This window comes from Canis aureus, chromosome 35 (genome assembly GCF_053574225.1).
Source record: "Canis aureus isolate CA01 chromosome 35, VMU_Caureus_v.1.0, whole genome shotgun sequence".
Taxonomy (NCBI): Eukaryota; Metazoa; Chordata; class Mammalia; order Carnivora; family Canidae; genus Canis; species Canis aureus.
This window is the reverse complement of record NC_135645.1, coordinates 23,225,994-23,243,694: the sequence shown is the minus strand read 5'-3', so window position 1 is coordinate 23,243,694 and position 17,701 is coordinate 23,225,994. Positions and strand designations below refer to the sequence as shown.

Below are 17,701 nucleotides of genomic sequence, written 5' to 3'. Positions count from 1 at the left end.
GGGTCAGGAACCTAGAAGTGGCTTTGAGGGAATCCTGGCTCAAGGTTGCTCCTAAGACTATAATCAAGATGTTGGTCAGTGCAGTCACCTGAAGGCCTGACATGCTGGAGGATCTGCTTGCAGAATGGCTTTCTTATATGGCTGTCTGGTTGGTGCTGACAGTTGGCCTCAGTGTACTTTTCCAGAGAGACCTCATAACCATGGTAGCTGTCTCTCACAGAGTGAATGTTCTATCATATTTGATTAGGACAATGGTAGTGTCATATCATTCAGCCTAATAGACCAAATTGAGTTTATGTTTCAACATGTAAAATAAGGCAAAATATATTTAGATCTTTTTGCAGTAATGTTATCAAACGAGGATTCTTGACTGCGGTGGGAGGGCTTCTGGGCATTGGGGCTTGTGGTCTCCTCAAACAGTATGATTGCTTTGAATCTGTGATTTTATGGAAAACTTTTTTTTTTTTTTAATTTTTATTTATTTATGATAGTCACACACAGAGAGAGAGAGAGGCAGAGACATAGGAGAGGGAGAAGCAGGCTCCATGCACCGGGAGCCCAATGTGGGATTCGATCCCGGGTCTCCAGGATCGCGCCCTGGGCCAAAGGCAGGCGCCAAACCACTGCGCCACCCAGGGATCCCTTTATGGAAAACTTTGAATGTTTATTCTGAAACATCAGTCCTTTGCTGACCATATTTATTTATGTAGTATTTGTAGATGGATGAGTTCTCCAGAAGCTATGCTTTTGAGCTTGGGTTTTTATATATCAGGTGAAACCAGAAACAATTTGGGGGGGGGGATTAATTTTGTAAAAAATATTTGTGCATGAACTTGTTTGGAAAGACATTTAAGGCCTTTTTATACATAAAATGTTAGTGGGGAGGAAAAAAAAGATCTGAATAAATTTTACTGAGAAAGCCCAACATCTCATTTGGAGTGTCCTTTAAGTGATTTTGGTTTCCGAAGAACTGCAATTACTGGCGTCTTGTATTTCCTGCAGATACAAAGGAGTTGTTTCCTTTTTATTTTTATTCTTTTTTTGAAGTTACCCAGATCCAAAAACTGGGGGAAGGGAAAGGCAGCAAGAAGTTTTTGGGGGCAGGCAGTACAGTACTTGTGGGGAACAAGTAAATATTTCCTTTGGCCTGCCCAGCAGGGTCCTCTATCACCTATTAATGCTGAGTAACAATTTCAAGCTCCTCATCTTCCTGTCCCCCTCCTTCCCTCCTGGAACCCTGGCATTTTGCTTCTGTTGATTTACTTCTGAGCTGAAGCTGGCATCCCTGTTCACCTGGTCATCAGGCGGGCCCCCCACCCCATCCTGGCTGGGCCGCCCCCCCCTTCCATTGCTGCCCACATCCGACTGGTCCCACCCTGTAGATTCGGTCTTAGCAATGCTGTCCAGCCCTTTCTTTCCATTTCCTTTCCTCTTTGCCTCTGTACCAGGGTCGAGTCCGTTCTCCCCGCCTGGACCATTGCAGTGATTCCTAATGGCCTCTGGCCCCTCAGTCTTACCCCATCTAAGCAGCTTCCAGGTTAATTTTGCCTGCCCCAAATTCTTGCAGGTTCGCTGAGTGTTCATTAAAGACCCAGTGTGTCAGTCGGCCACTGGAGGTGCTCCACCCAAAGGTTGCCTATACCGTTTGTGTTACCATCTTTGCTTTGACTACCCTGGAAGGGACTGTAAGCTTTTATCGGACTCTTCCAAGTCTTTTTTTTTTTTTTTTTTTTTTTTTTTTGCCCAAGCTGATCCTTCTTCCTGTAAGTGCTTTTGGTTTAAATCCCACCCAGCCTGTAGGGAATGCCGCCTCCTTTGCAAAGATTTTTTTCCTCGTGTCCTCTTTTCCTCCACCACTTTTTGTCTTTCTTTTTAGGACACTCTTTGGACTTTGTATCCCTCATGATGTTTGATCATAGCTGGTTTCTTCTAATGTAGCGTGTACGTGCTTCCCTTATCATTTCCACGAGATTAGAGTGTACTTGAGGGACATAATCATTCATCATTTTCTCCTGCTGCAAACTCCTGGCCACGGGTTTAACAAGATTTAGGACATCAATAAAGAATTGGGTCACTCCGTCGGTCAAGCGGACTTAAGATAGGAAAGCTGGAAATTTCTGTTTGCCGGATAAAATGTAGAAACACAGACAAATCGGGTGTATTGAAATACACGCACGTGTGTGTTTCAGTTCGCTACGGAATGAGGTAGGGCACGGTTTTTTGTTCCCAGGCCGTGCCCCCAAAGTACCGAGGTGTCAGGTCGTAGCTGGGGACGGGAGCGCGGCTCGGCACCTGGTGGGCGCTGCCGGCGGGCGCGTGGGCAACGGGCAGCCCCGGGGGGCGCTGGGGTGCCGGGCCCTCGGGGCCTTCCCGCGACGCCCGGACCCTGACCCGGACCCGGAGCCCGAGCCCGGCTGGAGGGGCTGCAGGGGCTGCAGGGGCTGGAGGGGGGCGGGCTGCCCAGCCCCGGGAACCCCGACGGCCGCCCCCGCCCCTCCCCCTCCCCGCGGGCCCCCTGCCCTCCCCCCTCCCCCTCCCCACTCCCCGCGGGCCCCCTGCCCTCCCCCTCGCCAGCCCTCCCCCTCCCCTCCCCCCTCCCCTCCCCCCTCCCCGCGGGCCCCCTCCCCCTCCCCCCTCCCCGCGGGCCCCCTACCCTCCCCCTCGCCAGCCCTCCCCCTCCCCCCTCCCCTCCCCCCTCCCCGCGGGCCCCCTCCCCCCTCCCCGCGGGCCCCCTACCCTCCCCCTCGCCAGCCCTCCCCCTCCCCTCCCCCCTCCTCGCGCTCCCACCCCCTCCCCCTCTCCCCCCCCTCCCCCCGGGGCCGGCCTCCGTCGGGGACCAGGGCGGGGCGGGGTCGGGGCTGCGGGAGGGAGCGGCGGGCGGGGCGGGGCGGGCGGGGGACGTTGCCTCATCCTGTACATTTTACTGGAAACGGGACGCATCCGGAGGCGGGCCCGGGAGGGCGGCGGGAGGCGGGCGGCGGGCGGCGGGAGGCGGTGGCCCAGTCCCCGCCCCCGCGCGCCCCTAGAAAAGCCGCGCCGCCCGGTGCCCGCGCCCCAGCCCGCCCCAGCCCGCGCCTCCCGCCGCCGCCGCCGCCGCCGCCCGTGCGAGCCCGAGGCCCGGGAGCATGATCGTGGACAAGGCGCTGGACGAGCGGCGCGGCGGGGACGGCGGCCTCATGAGCAGCCCGCTCAGCCTGGCCTGCTTCTACGGCGCCTCGCCGCCCGGGGCCTCCGCGCCAGGCTCGCCCGCCTCCGACTCCTCCGACCTCTCCTCCGCCTCCGCCGCCTCCGCCGCCTCCGCCTCCTCCTGCGGCGCCGTCGACGCCCGGCCCAGGGGCTGCGCGCGCGCGGACCGGCCGCCAGGTACCCCCCGCACCCTCCCCGGCACCCCCCGCACCCCCCGACACCCCTGGGGCACCCCCGCACCCCGGTCCCCCCCCACCCCCGGTCCAGGTGCCAAGTCCCGGGCCCAGAGCCGCGGCGCCCCCCCCGCGCCCCCGCGCCCCCCGCGCAGGCCCCGCACCGGCCCGGCCCGCACCGGGGAGTTGGACTTGCCCTGGGCAGGGCGTTTGCTGGAACCGATGCCCTTTGCCCGGCCTGGCAGCGCCGACGGCCCGAGAGCAGAGCGCCGACGTCTAGGGCTGGGGGTGAATCACAGTGGATTCCTCTCCCCGTTCCTCTTTTTTTTTTTTTTTTAAAAAAAAAAAAAAAAAAAAAGCTTTATTAAGCCATAGATCGTATACTTGTGGCGAGTTTTTGCATCTGATGTAGGCATAACTTTTCTTGTGGTCACCAGTGAGGTTTGAGGACTTTAAGTTCAACTTTTTTTTTTTTTAAAGTATTTATGAAAATGCTAAGACTTTATGCTAATAAAGAAAAGAAACTGCTGTTAACAAGCTGTTAGATGACCCTGGACGGAAAGCCAGCTCGGCTTAGGCCTTTTGTTTCTGACGTTTTCGGATTTCAGAAGTCGGCCCCGAATTTCTGTGGTCTTGTTTCTCTTCTTTGAGCTTTAGAATGGTTAGAGCAAATCTTAAAGCAAACCATAAGGGTTCCTTTCTTCTGTTGTGAATCGGTTAGTTTCTTTTCTTATCAAACGTAGTTGCATATCTTGAAGGAAAACAGGTCGGCGCTGTGGGTAGGTCCCGAGACACCTAGGTCATGGCAAGTCTTGGAAAGTGCTCAGCGTGATTTTAAAGAACGTTCTTGCTCAGGTGTTCCCTCCTGCTAGCCACTTGGGTTTCGGCTTTCTTTCATTTTAAAAAGTGATTCTTCATCGTCACCTAAAAAGTAATTCAAGCCACTCAGTTTTACAAGGTGCTCCCCGCGTGTTAAATGTATAGCAGATGTGAAAACTGTGTGCGTGCGTGTGTACATGTGTATTGGAACCTTTTCTCTCACGTTTGCTCTTTCTCCGGCTGAAACTGTTAATGCTGGTTCCTTGGTTTACCACATAGACGTAGGGGATTTCTGAAACCGAATTTTTCTCCCCGTGACGTCGAATTAACTGCTGTCATTCCAGAGAAATGCTGTGTTAGATGCTGGCAGGATTTTCCTAAACTTAAACATCAGATCAACTGATCGTTTAATTTGCTCCATCCTAGAGATGTTTCCTCTCATCTGCTCATGATATATCTGTATCTCTGCATATTCAAATTAGGCGTTTCCTGCCTCATCTTCTTTTTCCCACTCTCCGCAGAGTGGCTCAATTATTCATTTCCTGACTTTCTGCATGTTTACCTTGTGCTCAGCTCATCCCAAGAGGTTGTGACATAGTAGCCATCAGGAGTGGAATGCTGTACTCCTAGGCTGCATTTTCAAGTGTCTTTTAGAAGTTAAACTGAGATGAGATTGTTTGCTTTCTACTTAGAAGGCCTAGGTGAGCAATTCCAAAAACCACTGGTGAGGGGAAATCCTGTGTGTGTATGTTTAAGCTTAGTGAATTTAAGCAGCTTTCTTGGCGGAGCTGAACTGAGGGAAATAATAAATCTAAGACATTGTTAATTGTTAGGCTTTGGCACCTTGAGGTCTTTGGAAGAAGTTTTGTGCTTTCCTAGGTGAGTGGAATGAATAGACTTTAAATTTCTGTGTGGACATAAAGCCTTTGTTTTGAAAAAGCTAAAAATCCATCACTTATTGCTTGCTCCCTTAAGGTTTTTAAAACAGTCAAGGTTTGTGAGAGGGTGGCAAAACCTGCGACTGTGTCTTTTGGATGGCTAGGACTCAAAGACAAAGAGGTTTAATTTGGGTTTATCTGTTGGCTCTGGGGGCCCCCCCCCCGAAACCACAGCTTTATGAGCTTTATTTTCTTAGGTGCCTGGTGGAGAAAGGTGTTAGCAAATGAAGAATCCTTAAGCAGGGCTGGGGACTGACCTGCAAGGCCTTTGACCGGAGAGAGTCGGAAGGGCTTTGCAGTCTTGTGGGTTGGGGACTTCAGACGTTAGATGGCTGTGCTTTTGAGATTATCAAGATTTGTGCTTGTGATGAGATTAAATCGGGATGTGTTTCGTTTTCTTTTGAACAGTTGAACCCCATATGGGGGTTATTGGAAGGCAACAGAGAGGACCCTTTCAAGGCGTTCGTGTGAAGAACTCGGTGAAGGAACTCCTGCTGCATATCCGAAGTCATAAACAGAAGGCTTCTGGCCAAGCTTTGGATGATTTTAAGGTGCCACCTATTGTTTGTTCTGGGTCAGGGCAGGGAGGTTATTCTGTTGGGCTATTTATTGTTCTCGGCTGACCGCCATCCAGTAGGTCTTTGTAGACAACACCACAGCGTCATAGGATGGCGGGCGTATTGGTCTCTGTCTGCTGTATTCCTATCACTTAGCCCCCGGTACTAGGCACACAAGAGAAATTTTAATGAATGAATGAAGGAATAAACGAAGGCAAATTGGAGGCAGCAGATTCATGGGGGTTCGATTGAGATGGGAAAACTTGCCTAGAAAGGGAAAACTCAAATGGCTTATCGATTTGGTCTTGACTTGAACAAGATGAAAGTGAAAACGGGGAAAGTTGCAAGATAGAATGAAAATTAAGATAGAAAATGAATATTGCTGGGATAACTATCAAAGACGTTTGATGAGCTGTGAAGAGTGATAGAGATAAGTCTGTTTTATTGATGTTTATTAAGTAGGAAACCATTTTGATGTGCACTAAGTTGGAAACTTTTTTCCCTTATAGATACAAAGCGTGAACAGAGAGCAATTCACAGGTAAGCATTCCTTCTATTCATAGTATGGGGGCTTTAGGGTTAAATAGCGTAGTGGGATTATGGGGAAAATTTAGAAAATAAGGTGATCACAGATTCCACATTCCTTTCTCCGGTATAGAATTGAAGAACACAGTACCATATAGTGGGAAAAGGAAAGGACCCGATTCGTTGTCTGATGGACCAGCTTGCAAAAGGCCAGCTGTGTTACATACCCAGTTTTTGGTAAGTATCTCACTATTTTCCCCTGAATGTGCTTGGAAATTTTTCCTGGAATGATTTTGAAAGAGAGCACGCAACCTACTTTTTCTCCTTTTCCAGACACCACCTCAAACGCCAACACCTGCAGAGAGCATGGAAGATGTTCATCACAGTGAATCCAAACAGGACAGCAGCGCCGATCTGCTTCAGAACATAATCAACATTAAGAATGAATGCAGCCCAGTGTCCTTAAATACTGTCCAAGTTAGCTGGATGAGCCCAGTGGTGGTCCCTCAGGGCTCCCCCCGGGAACAGTGTCAGGACTTCCACGGAGGGCAGATCTTCTCTCCGCCTCAGAAATACCAACCATTCCAAGTCAGCAGCTCTCCACACATGATGGATCAGGCCTCCCTGTACCAGTATTCTCCACAGAGCCAGCACTTGCAGCAGCCGCTGCCGCCACCGCACTACACCCCCAGCCCAGCTCTGGAGTACGGTCCTTATTCCAGAACTTCCCAGTCCCCCAGCTATGAATCGAACCTCTTTGAGGGTCAAGAACCACAGTTCTGCCCAGATCAATGTTTTGCATCCCTTCTAAATAGTCGGGAATCGGAGAATATCGCTGTTCCCATTCAGAATCCCCCCAGTGTTCAGCAACAAAATGAGTCCCCCCTGCAGAACTTCAACATGATGCCACACGGTGCCTGTGAGGCCATGGTGGGGCATGATGCGGGCGCTACCACGCTAAGCACTTCAGCGCCGTTCCAGAACATCATCGGAAATCCAGTGAACACCACACAGTTAGGGAAGTCCTTTTTTCAGTGGCAAGTAGAGCAAGAAGAAAGCAAGTTGGCAAATATCTCCCAAGACCAGTTTCTTTCAAAGGATGCAGATGGTGACACGTGAGTATCCCTTTCTGAACCTAATTTGATAAACCATAATCCCTGGATACAGTGGGCACAGAATTTCTCTAGGGTCTACCAGGCTGGACCTTAGTAAGTGGCTAATCGGGATGACGAGCGTAGGTAGAAATTGCTGTTGCTAATATTTCAGGAGTTTTCTTCTTCTTTTCTGTCTGAACCGATGATCTCTTCTCAATTAATGAAAACATACGTGTCTTTGAATAGCTGGTTTTGAAAGACCAGCGTGGATTGTGTCTATAGAGCAAAAACAGATCGTCATTAGTTGGTCAGCCATCACCTGTGAGGTGACTTGTAGACTAAATCTTAATCTGTCATGACATCTTTGTGGTCGTGGGCAAGTTATTTAACCTTTCTAGGTCTCAATTTCTTGACACGTAAAGTGGAAAGACCTCCCTCATAGGGTTTTTAGGAATATTAGATATAATAGACTTAAGGCCATCGGTGTGGTGCTTGGCATTCTTCTTACTATTTCTGGTAACTTAACACATCTGTTGCAACTCAGATGTATTATTAACCCAACAGAAAAGATAAATTACTGTCTGTACTGTTTCTTTTGAATGCACCAACGTATCAAGAAAGGGGCTAAAGTAGATTTTTTTTTTTTTTTTTAAAGATGAACGTTGTGAAGTCAGAAGTAATCACCTCTTTCTTTCCTTGTTTCCCAGGTTCCTCCATATTGCTGTTGCCCAGGGGAGAAGGGCACTTTCCTACGTCCTTGCAAGAAAAATGAATGCGCTTCACATGTTGGATATTAAAGAGCACAACGGACAGGTGAGGATCTCGTCCGAGTGAAATGGCAGAAATGTCATGGGGAAGAGGACACTGAGAAGTTTCATATTTATGTACGGGTCATTTTAGAGCTCCCAACCGAGGGAGTTGAGTTAATATTAACTTTGAGATGTTGATTCTTTGCCATCATCAAGCTTGAAGTTATTAATGTTAACTTTGTAGTTATTTGACCAAAGACTAACTGGGTGTAATAAAGCCACACCCTAGGCTTATGTTAGTTTCCTTGTGTTACAGTATCTTTGAGCTTATTAATAGGATTTATTTTCCGTTCTTAGTTTTGGTTCATATTGCTCATGAGGGTAGTGTTACATATTTAAACAAAATCTTTTTTTTTCCATCTGAATGTCCACAGAGTGCCTTTCAGGTGGCAGTGGCTGCCAATCAGCATCTCATCGTGCAGGATCTGGTGAACCTTGGGGCCCAGGTGAACACCACTGACTGCTGGGGAAGAACCCCCCTGCACGTCTGTGCCGAGAAAGGTCACTCCCAGGTGCTTCAGGTAAGAGCCTCGAGCCAGCTTCTGCTATCACAGGGCTGAAGAGATAGGGCTCGGATAGGAGAAGCCAGATGTAGGTAGCCTGTTGCAGTAACCTGTTTTGAGTCGGCTTACTCATTTCTTGGCAATACCAATAAGTACGTATTTGTGTAACTTGTCTTTTGCTAACATGTGTCTATTTTTTAAAATTTTGCAGGCAATTCAGAAGGGAGCAGTGAAGAGCAATCAGTTTTTGGATCTTGAGGCAACTAACTATGATGGTAAGAACAGAAATTTTATTGGATGAAAAACCATTTAGAGAGTGGGACCCATCAGTTCTAAGGGTATTAAGTTTCATACCAAGAAGGAAGGGAGGCCATTAAAGCTGAAATATTCTACAGATAAAATTAGCACTGAGACGCCACGGAGGGAATATTCAGATTGCCTTACCAGTTCTCGGAGAGCCCATTTGTAGGTCATGGTAGAGACCGTCCTCAGGGTGTGTAATTGTGGAACAACAGAAAGACCTGGCGGGTACTTGACCACTGCTTTATTGCTTTATTACACTTTTTTTTTTAAGGCCTGACTCCTCTACATTGTGCGGTTGTGGCACACAATGCTGTGGTGCATGAGCTTCAGAGAAACCAACAGCCCCATTCACCTGAAGTTCAGGAGCTTTTACTGAAGAACAAGAGTCTGGTTGACACCATCAAATGTCTGATTCAGATGGGAGCAGCAGTGGAAGCTAAGGTACGTTCTCAGAAGAGGTTGGAGATAGGATAGGGAAGAAAGGAGGTTGTAGCCAAAGACCTTGTTCCCGAGTATAAAATAAAACTATTTTCCCTCTTTTTAAATTAATGGAGTGAGTAGCAATGCATGGATAATTAAGCTTAGATTTTAAAATCATCAGCTTTCTGAATTTGCTTTTAATTTGTGGGTGGTTATTCAAAAGATCATTGAGCTGTGAAATAAATTTGTCTTTGTTTAGAAAAGGAAAAGAAAATGCCTGAAATTGACACTGTTATTTTGGCTTCCATTTTCACATACTAAGCACAAGAGTAGTGATTTCTTGTAAGAGTTGTTCCATCATCATTGTTCCATCTGGACTTACTTCTGGTTTTTAAACTGGAAAATATTTTATTCTCAAATTTGAGGTTTATTTACTCAGTGTCTCTTATGTACAAGGCACTGAGTTGGGAGCTCTGGGGGAAGAATGCTTGAATCAGAAGCTACTTTAGACCTTGGGAAGCAAAAGAGGTGAGAGATGCAGCTAATTATATGTGTATACAGGGTAGCCATCAAGTCTGGAAACACAGGCGAATACATAATAAATGTTTTATTGTATTGCATTATAGTACTTGGTAAAATAGTATCGGCTGTGCTTCTACGTTTTGTGGCCACCCTGTATATAAAAGCAGATGATGATAGGTGATTTATAGGAAATTGATGGGGAATTTAGGAGGGATAAGAGATTTTGTTTAGTCTGGGATGAAGAAAGGCTTTGTGGGGTTGGGAGCATTCGTGGTGCGTCTCCAAGAGTGAGTCAGACACTTGTGAGCCTGGGTAGAAAGCGTATCCAGATGTGGTGTCTGGATGTTCATTGTTCTCTCCTCTTGCCTCTTTTAAGGATCGTAAAAGTGGACGCACAGCCTTGCATTTGGCAGCAGAAGAAGCAAATCTGGAACTCATTCGCCTGTTTTTGGAGCTGCCCAGTTGCCTGTCTTTTGTGAATGCAAAGGTACGTCTAGAAAGCTTTGGTGACTGCATTAGACTTGGAATGACCTCTTTTATACCGTCTTCGAGCTTTTGAGCTGCTTGCCTGGCAATCTCCCTCTCTGAGAGGTGTCGTTTTATCTCTTTGTCCTCAGGCTTACAATGGAAACACTGCCCTCCATGTTGCTGCCAGCCTTCAGTATCGGGTGACACAGTTGGATGCGGTTAGGCTGTTGATGAGGAAGGGAGCAGACCCAAGTACTCGGAACTTGGAGAATGAACAGCCAGTGCATTTGGTTCCTGATGGTCCCGTGGGAGAACAGGTGAGGATGACAGAAGGGAGAGGAAATTGTTTCAGGCACTTGGCCTGAAACATAAAGGGAGACGAACGAGGTTGTGTAGGGCAGAGGCCAGCGGGTGCTCTGGAGGCGGGCCCTCTCAGCGTCTGCGTCTCACAGTGTCTTTGTAGCAACTGTGGAGTCAATTGCTCTGATACTAAAGAAACAGTAAGAAATTTGAGTGTTATCTAGGGACCCAGAATGGTCAAAGGTCAGTCTTTCCTAACACAAAGTTGGGTTTAGAGTGAAGTCAGAATAGTTTGAGTTTTGGAAGCCGATGAAAGAGGAGGCACCAAGGTTCCTGCAGACATCAAGAAAAGAGATTCTTAGGTCTACAAGTGATGGGTCTTCAGATCGTGGGTGAAGTTCTATCATTCCGTCTCCGTAGAGCGTTCAGGATAGTCTTGGATAGTCCTGAGGATGTAGTGAGTGCTCGGTAAACATTCCCTGTTCTAGTTGTTTCTGTCTATTAACTGATACTAAACCGAAAATGGAAGGTTGGTTATATAATTTAGAACCTACAGATATTTGAAACAAAGTTAGGCTTTACTCATCATACGGTGATATATTGCTTTTGGGGATTGAAGCTTCACATGACTCAACTTTAACTGATAACGAGAACTGAGTCTTTTCAGAACGTAAGATTTTTTGATGGAAATCTTTCCTTGAGGTAAATGAGGTTGACTGCGGCTGTGGGCAGGCCGTTACAAACTTTGATAATCACAAAATTACACAGAACACAGTTTAGCCTTTTCTTTGAGTCACAGCCCTCACTGTGACCAGGCTGTTACCCTATTTGTGGGGCTCTTTATAACTTCAAGTGAATCTCTTGATAATTTCTAGAGTTCTCCTGTTTGTTACACCATTTAATAGTACCAAAAACATCACAGTGTGAAGGTTCAGCTGAGAAAATGGAACTGGAGAGGTTGCACAGATAGGAATCATCATCGAATAATAGTAAATGGCAGCCCCCCCACCCTGCCCCCAGTGTTTGCTCCTGCTTCACTGTGGTGTGCAGCCATCCAGCGGTGTTCTCAGGGATGAGAGTTGGGCAGCCGCTTGGCTCTTCCCTGTTTTTCTGTTACTCTTCCTTTCTGCTTTTGTGTTTTTGTGTCTTGTGTGTTGGGGGGAGGGTTTCTCCTTTGCTTCTGTGGTCAGGCTCTGGTCATCGTGTTTCCCATCCCAGCAGCTATCAGTGGCGTCCCCTGCCCTAATCTTCTTTCCTCCAATTGGTTGCTTTTAATCTGCTGTGGGCCAGGAGATAGCTAATGACATTTGTCAGACTGGGGTATAAAATCAGTCACTAGATTCTGAGTGAACCGAGGGGCTCTCCTGTGATTCGAACATTTATGCACAGATGCTTTATTTATTTATTTTTTAAAGCTTTTAAAATTTACTTTAGAGACAGTGCCTGTGAGTGAGCAGGGGTGGGGGTAGAGGGATAAGGAGAGGGAGAGAGAGAATCCCAAGCCCACTGCGGGGCTCGCTGTCACGACCCTGAGATCATGACCTGAGCTGAAATCAAGAGTCAGGCGCTTAGCTGACTGAGCCACCCAGGCGTCCCTTTGTGCAGATGCTTTAATTGGATCTCATGACAGCTGTTCTCACTTTTAAAGTATATTGAAGATTAACCTGTATATTTATGAAGTGGATTCTGGGTTCTTGTTAGTTGAAGCAGACATTGATATGGGTGAGATACCACAATATGCCATAATCACGGCCTTACGTGAAATGTTCTCACAAATAGTACGAGTAGAGATTAGGAGAGGATGACATCATTGGAGATTTTCAACTTTAGATAATTCTTAATGGAGATGCTGTACTTTCTTGTACTCTGAGATCATTATAGAAGAGCTCTAATAAGCTTGAAAGGAGTAACAGTAGTAGTTTTTAAAGTCACCCTAAAATCTGGACAGGTATTGTTGCGTACTTCTTCATCTGTTTACTTCCAAGTTGATAGGAGTGGTGTAGAGTGTATAAAAAAGGGATCAAACTCTGAAGGAAATACGGTACCTTGAGCATAAGAAAGAAACCTCACAAATCTATGTATTTCTCTTCCAGATCCGACGTATCCTGAAGGGAAAGTCCATTCAGCAGAGAGCTCCACCGTATTAGCTCCACTGGCTTGGAGCCTGGTCGGCAACACTCACTGTCAGTTAGGCAGTCCTAATGTATCTGTACATAGACCATTTGCCCTGTATTGGCAAATGTAAGTTGTTTCTATGAAACAAACATATTTAGTTCACTATTATATAGTGGGTTATATTAAAGGAAAAGGAGAAAAATACCTAATTCCTCTTGGCAGATTTTAATATTTCATACCCAGGTATCTGGGATCTACACATCTGAATTTAATCTTGAATGGTAAAATCGACTTCAATTAACAGTAGCTTTTGGGTAGGACAAGGCTTTGATTTGTAGCAAAGGGCATTGCTCGTGTAGCTATTGCCAGTTGAAAAGCAAGTAAACTGTAAACATTGTTTTTATGAAAAAGGAATGCATTTGAAAGGGAAAAAAATCAATCTGGATGTAGTCGTGAGGCTTCATTTGGCCTAGTGAAGTACCTGATAGTCGTTACTGGTGTTGGAAAGCGTCTAGGTGTTGGACTAGATGAAGTGTACCATGGTTAAAATTCGATTTTCACAAATTGTATGTAATTGTTTTTGTCTTTTGTTTGTACATATTTGGTCATTAACATGGCCACATTTGAAATGCAAATCAGTAAAACAGAGAAGAACAAGTGAACTGTCACTATTTAAAAAAAAATTCTGCACATTCAGAAGAGCTGTGTAATCACCCATCTACCATCTCTGTAGAAGAAACAGATGGAGAATCGTTCCCCTAGTGGCTGATCGAGCTCTGTTTGAATTGTACATATGCTTTTACTCATGCATGGAGGTGAGGCATGGTATTTGTAAGGAATTGCATGCTCTTAAAGAGAATACCTCTTTGTGCTCTCTTTCTAGAATTTATAATTTACTTGGTGGAATTTTGTTTTACCTTTATGGGAACATCAAAAAGTCAATACTGAAACATGTCTTACTGGTTTTTTTTTATTGTCAAGTAGTGATAACACAGCATGATGTTTTATATTACCATTCAGAAAAAAATGCCTTATTTTTTAGTAACCTTGATTCTATTAATATTATTTTGCTTACCTCTGGCATACCCCAAGGAATGTATTTGGTTTTGATTGCACACTAATTCACTGTAATAAATTTGATTCATTAAAAAGCTTTTTTTTTTTTTTTTTCTTAAATGAGAAGTCCCACAAGCAGCTTGGCTGATTTATTGTCTTCGTAGCTAAATCCTACTAAAAAAGTTGACCTTTGGATCGATCACATTGTTTGACCCAGTATGTCTTGTGGACAAAAGTTATAGTTATTTGGTATCTGTAAATACGGCTGTGATGAGAACTCATGGAAAAACTCATGCATGGATTTAAATAAACATTAATTCAATAATACTCTTCATTTTAAGGATGTGCATTTCTTTTCCCAGTCCCTTATTTATATTTCCCTAGGTTGAAAAAGTGCTATTAATTACTAATCTGAATACCTTTAAATTAGTTAATATATTTTAATTTGGGTTTTTTTTAAGGACATGATTCCTAAAGGTATATAAATTTTAACATAAAAAAATTCTTTGCCAAGTTCATAGAGGTTTATTAGGTTCTGAGAATATCATGAAGCCTTAATAGGTACTGTTGATCATTTAGAAGTTTATGTGCCAGAAAAGCCTTTATGTTTGTGACTTTATTTTTCATTCTTTATTCTGTGGGAGCAGTGAGCACAGGAAAAACAGTTAGGAGATGACCGGGATCATCCCGAGAGATGTCAACCTGGGAAGGGCAATAAACGGGGTCCTTCTCCTTCCCGACATGCCATTTTGACGTGTGAGAACTAACATCCCGACATTTGTTAGCATCAGTTACTGCACATACATTGTATTCTTAAAAGCTCTTGAGAATCTGGTAAAAGTCATGAATCTTTTCTCTGGAAAAGTGTACCTATGCATATATATATGCAAATTCTGTATACAGTATCTCCCATTGCGTTGCACTGCAACCTGATAACCAGAACAGTAGAAAGCAGAGGCCCCTGTGGAACATAGCTACACAGTGAGCTTTTTTCAAGCGAGCTTGCCTCTCAAGGTCTGTCATAATTAATCGAACCAGTGCTTGGCAGGCATAGGATTTGTGTGGGTGTGGGTGTGCAAAGCTGTATAATGGATAATATGAGGCGTTCAAAGACAAAAGGCCTATTTCTTAAGATGTGTATGTGGGAAACCAGGCATGCACTCTGCTAGGTAGCATAAAAGGTGGGGAGAAATCTAGAGATTCAGAAGGAGAATATCTTTGAGAGAGAAGTAAGTAGGGAGACTTCAAGGTAGAGCGTGTGAGCTTCAGAAGAGTTGATTTGGACATTCCTAGTTGATTTGGACATTCCTAGAGGGGGAGGAGGGGCTGGCGAAAGGGACAGAAACAGAAAATGATGTGAACCAAGACCATAGTATTTTGGGGGAACCACCAGTGATTCAGTGTAGTTTCGTTAGCATGTGGATGGCCAATTAGTTTCATCTTGGGTTCCAGCCCTGACGGTAGCATTCTCATGAGAGGCATGTTGAGGAACATGCTCAAGCAGCCCGGGGCTTGGCCGGAGAGGGCGCTGTGATTGATGAGCAGGATCTGCTGCCGAGGTATGCGGAGTGGCTCTTGGTATTGCTTTAAGGAATGAGCCCCGCGAAAGCAAGACCACGTGCTCGACCGCAACCTAGTGCCTGCTACAGCGCCTGGCACGTACAAGGAGCTCATAAAACAATGGGGTAAATGAGTGTATGAAGGTATGAGTGTGTGCCGATGCCGGTTGGGATCACCGATTCTGGGCAGAAGTCAGGTTTGAGCCAAAGTTCTATTATTAAGCAATAATGAGCTAATAGCAGAGTTTTGAACTTGACTCAGCCATGTAATCTAATCGTGAAATCAATGGTACATTAATGAAAATGGGCGTAGTTGTACTCCTTATTTATTTAAAAGATTTATTTGTTTATTTTAGAGAGTGAGCAAGCAGGGAGAGGGGCAGAGGGGAAGAGAGAATCCTGAAGCAGACTCCCCACTGAGCGTGGAGTGGGGCCCTGGGACCCCGAGACCATGACCTGAGCCATCCACAGCCAAGTGCCAGCTGCCCAACCAACTGAGCCACCCAGGCACCCCTGTTTATTTATTTTTAAAAATGTATTTATTTGAGCAGGAGGGAAGGACCGGGGAAGGGGCAGAGGGAGAGGGAGAGAGAATTTCAAGCAGACTTCACGCTGAGCCCCACGACCCCCAGGCCACAACCTGAACCGAAATCAAGAGCTGGATCCTTAACCGACTGAGCCCCCCACCCCCACCCCGGGTGTCCCTGGCTGTGCTCTTTTTAAAATCAGGTGGTTCCTTTGGCAAAGGACTAACCCGAGGACTGTAGTTTGGTATTTCAGTAAGGAATCCCCTCAAAGGCCAGAGACCAAAGCTTCCAGTTCTATTTGTTAATCAAATCAGTAACATTTAATATCCTTTCTACGTTTTTACATAATGAGGAGAGGAGAATTTCCGCCGACTCCTCTAACCTTTAATAAATGTCAACTTCTTAAACTCAGCACCACTGACATGCACGTCCTGATAGCATCAGTTGTGTGGTGAGTGTGACCTCGGGGAGCCGTCACCCCGGCCCCGGCCTTCCTGGTTCCTCTGAGATCAGGCAGGGGTACGGGGGTCCGCAGGGGCTACGGCCCGACTGCTAGGTTTCTGTCTGTCCTGGTGGTGCCCTGGCCCTGCTCCTGAGAGGAGGGAGGGACCATCTTACTTAGTATTGTCAGAATAGCACAGTATCTGACGCATAGGAGTCAGTAAACACTTGAGTTTACCTTTACAGCCCTTTTATTTTTTCTTTCTTTTTTTAAATTTTTTATTTCTTTTATTTTTTTATTATTATTTTTTATTTTTCTCTTTTCGCAGCATATTTCATACTTTGATGTGTCACTATTTTATCCCCCACGTGGGATTACAATTTTTAGTGCAGAAATACATTCATACTCCAGGGTTACACCAGCCCTGGTTTTCATCTGTTTTCTGGTCCCCTCCGGACGCTGCTAGATCCTGAATCCTTACTTGCAGGCGCAGTGCGACCGGAGATTGTTCTGGAAGCATGTCCAGCTTTCTAAGGTGTAGGCTGTGTCCTCTAGTCCAGGCTCCCCATTCCCTTGGCCTCCCAGCCCAACTGGGTTTGGGATCAAGGGGGAGTCAGACAGCTAGTCCAGCGGCTGAATGCGCTAGGGCCAAGGTCTCGGCATCTGGTAGACATCAGCACCTTTCCGGAAGCTTCTGAAACGTGCAAGTGCCTCGGCCCCACCTCAGACTTCCTGAGTCAGAATTTCCCAGGGTTTTCAGAGCTCCGGGCAGGTATATATGAAGATGATTTTAGTGCAGCTTTAATCTAAATTATTTAGGAAATGCAGACTTTGGAGAGAGTACGTGTGGCTGGACAGTGGCCACGTGGTGGGAACAGAATGAGTTTCTGGAACACCCGGGGGGCTAAGGTAGCGAACTGAGGAATGCCTGCTACGTGCCAGGCGTGCATGTTAGAGGAAGCAGCGTTGACAGATCAGGAGTCACCAAATCTGTTTTTTGTTTTTCTTTTTCTGAGGTCATTTTGGCTTTTAATCCTCAGGTGTATCAGTTTCCTAGGACTATGTAACAAGTTACCACAAAGCCGGCGGCTGACAGCAAGAGAAATGTGCCCTCTTACAGTTGTGGAGGCCAGAGCCCTGACACGAAGGGGTCAGCAGAACCATGCTTCCTCCAAAGGCCCTAGAGGAGGATCCCTCCTCACCTGTTTCAGTTTCCGGCAGCTGCAGGCAGGTGTTCCTGGGCCCGTGGCCCTGTCGCTCAGGTCTCGGCCTCCACCTCACGTAGCTTTCCCCTCCACGCCCGGGTCTCTCCTCTGTGGGCCTCTAACAGCACCTTGTCATGGCATGGAGGCCCCACCGAATAATCCAGGGAGGACTTCAGCTTG

At 46.4% G+C, this 17,701-nt stretch overlaps 1 protein-coding gene across 3 annotated transcripts in view; it reads left to right on the top strand.

Moving 5' to 3' along the window:
- Positions 1-14,115, top strand: part of NFKBIZ (NFKB inhibitor zeta) — a 30,673-nt gene extending 16,558 nt beyond the window's left edge. For 2 of the 3 annotated variants that reach the window (XM_077884338.1, XM_077884339.1), the window contains 11 exons: positions 5,525-5,667; positions 6,183-6,213; positions 6,332-6,435; positions 6,532-7,313; positions 8,000-8,105; positions 8,476-8,622; positions 8,816-8,879; positions 9,179-9,348; positions 10,226-10,336; positions 10,467-10,634; positions 12,711-14,115. In XM_077884338.1, coding sequence (XP_077740464.1) covers positions 5,536-5,667; positions 6,183-6,213; positions 6,332-6,435; positions 6,532-7,313; positions 8,000-8,105; positions 8,476-8,622; positions 8,816-8,879; positions 9,179-9,348; positions 10,226-10,336; positions 10,467-10,634; positions 12,711-12,764 — 1,869 coding nt within the window. In that variant the 5' untranslated portion in view covers positions 5,525-5,535 and the 3' untranslated portion in view covers positions 12,765-14,115. Of the gene's footprint in view, positions 1-3,074; positions 3,364-5,524; positions 5,668-6,182; positions 6,214-6,331; positions 6,436-6,531; positions 7,314-7,999; positions 8,106-8,475; positions 8,623-8,815; positions 8,880-9,178; positions 9,349-10,225; positions 10,337-10,466; positions 10,635-12,710 lie in introns of those variants that run through there. The other variant, XM_077884337.1, reaches the window with a different exon arrangement.
- Positions 14,116-17,701: the final 3,586 nt, after the last annotated feature.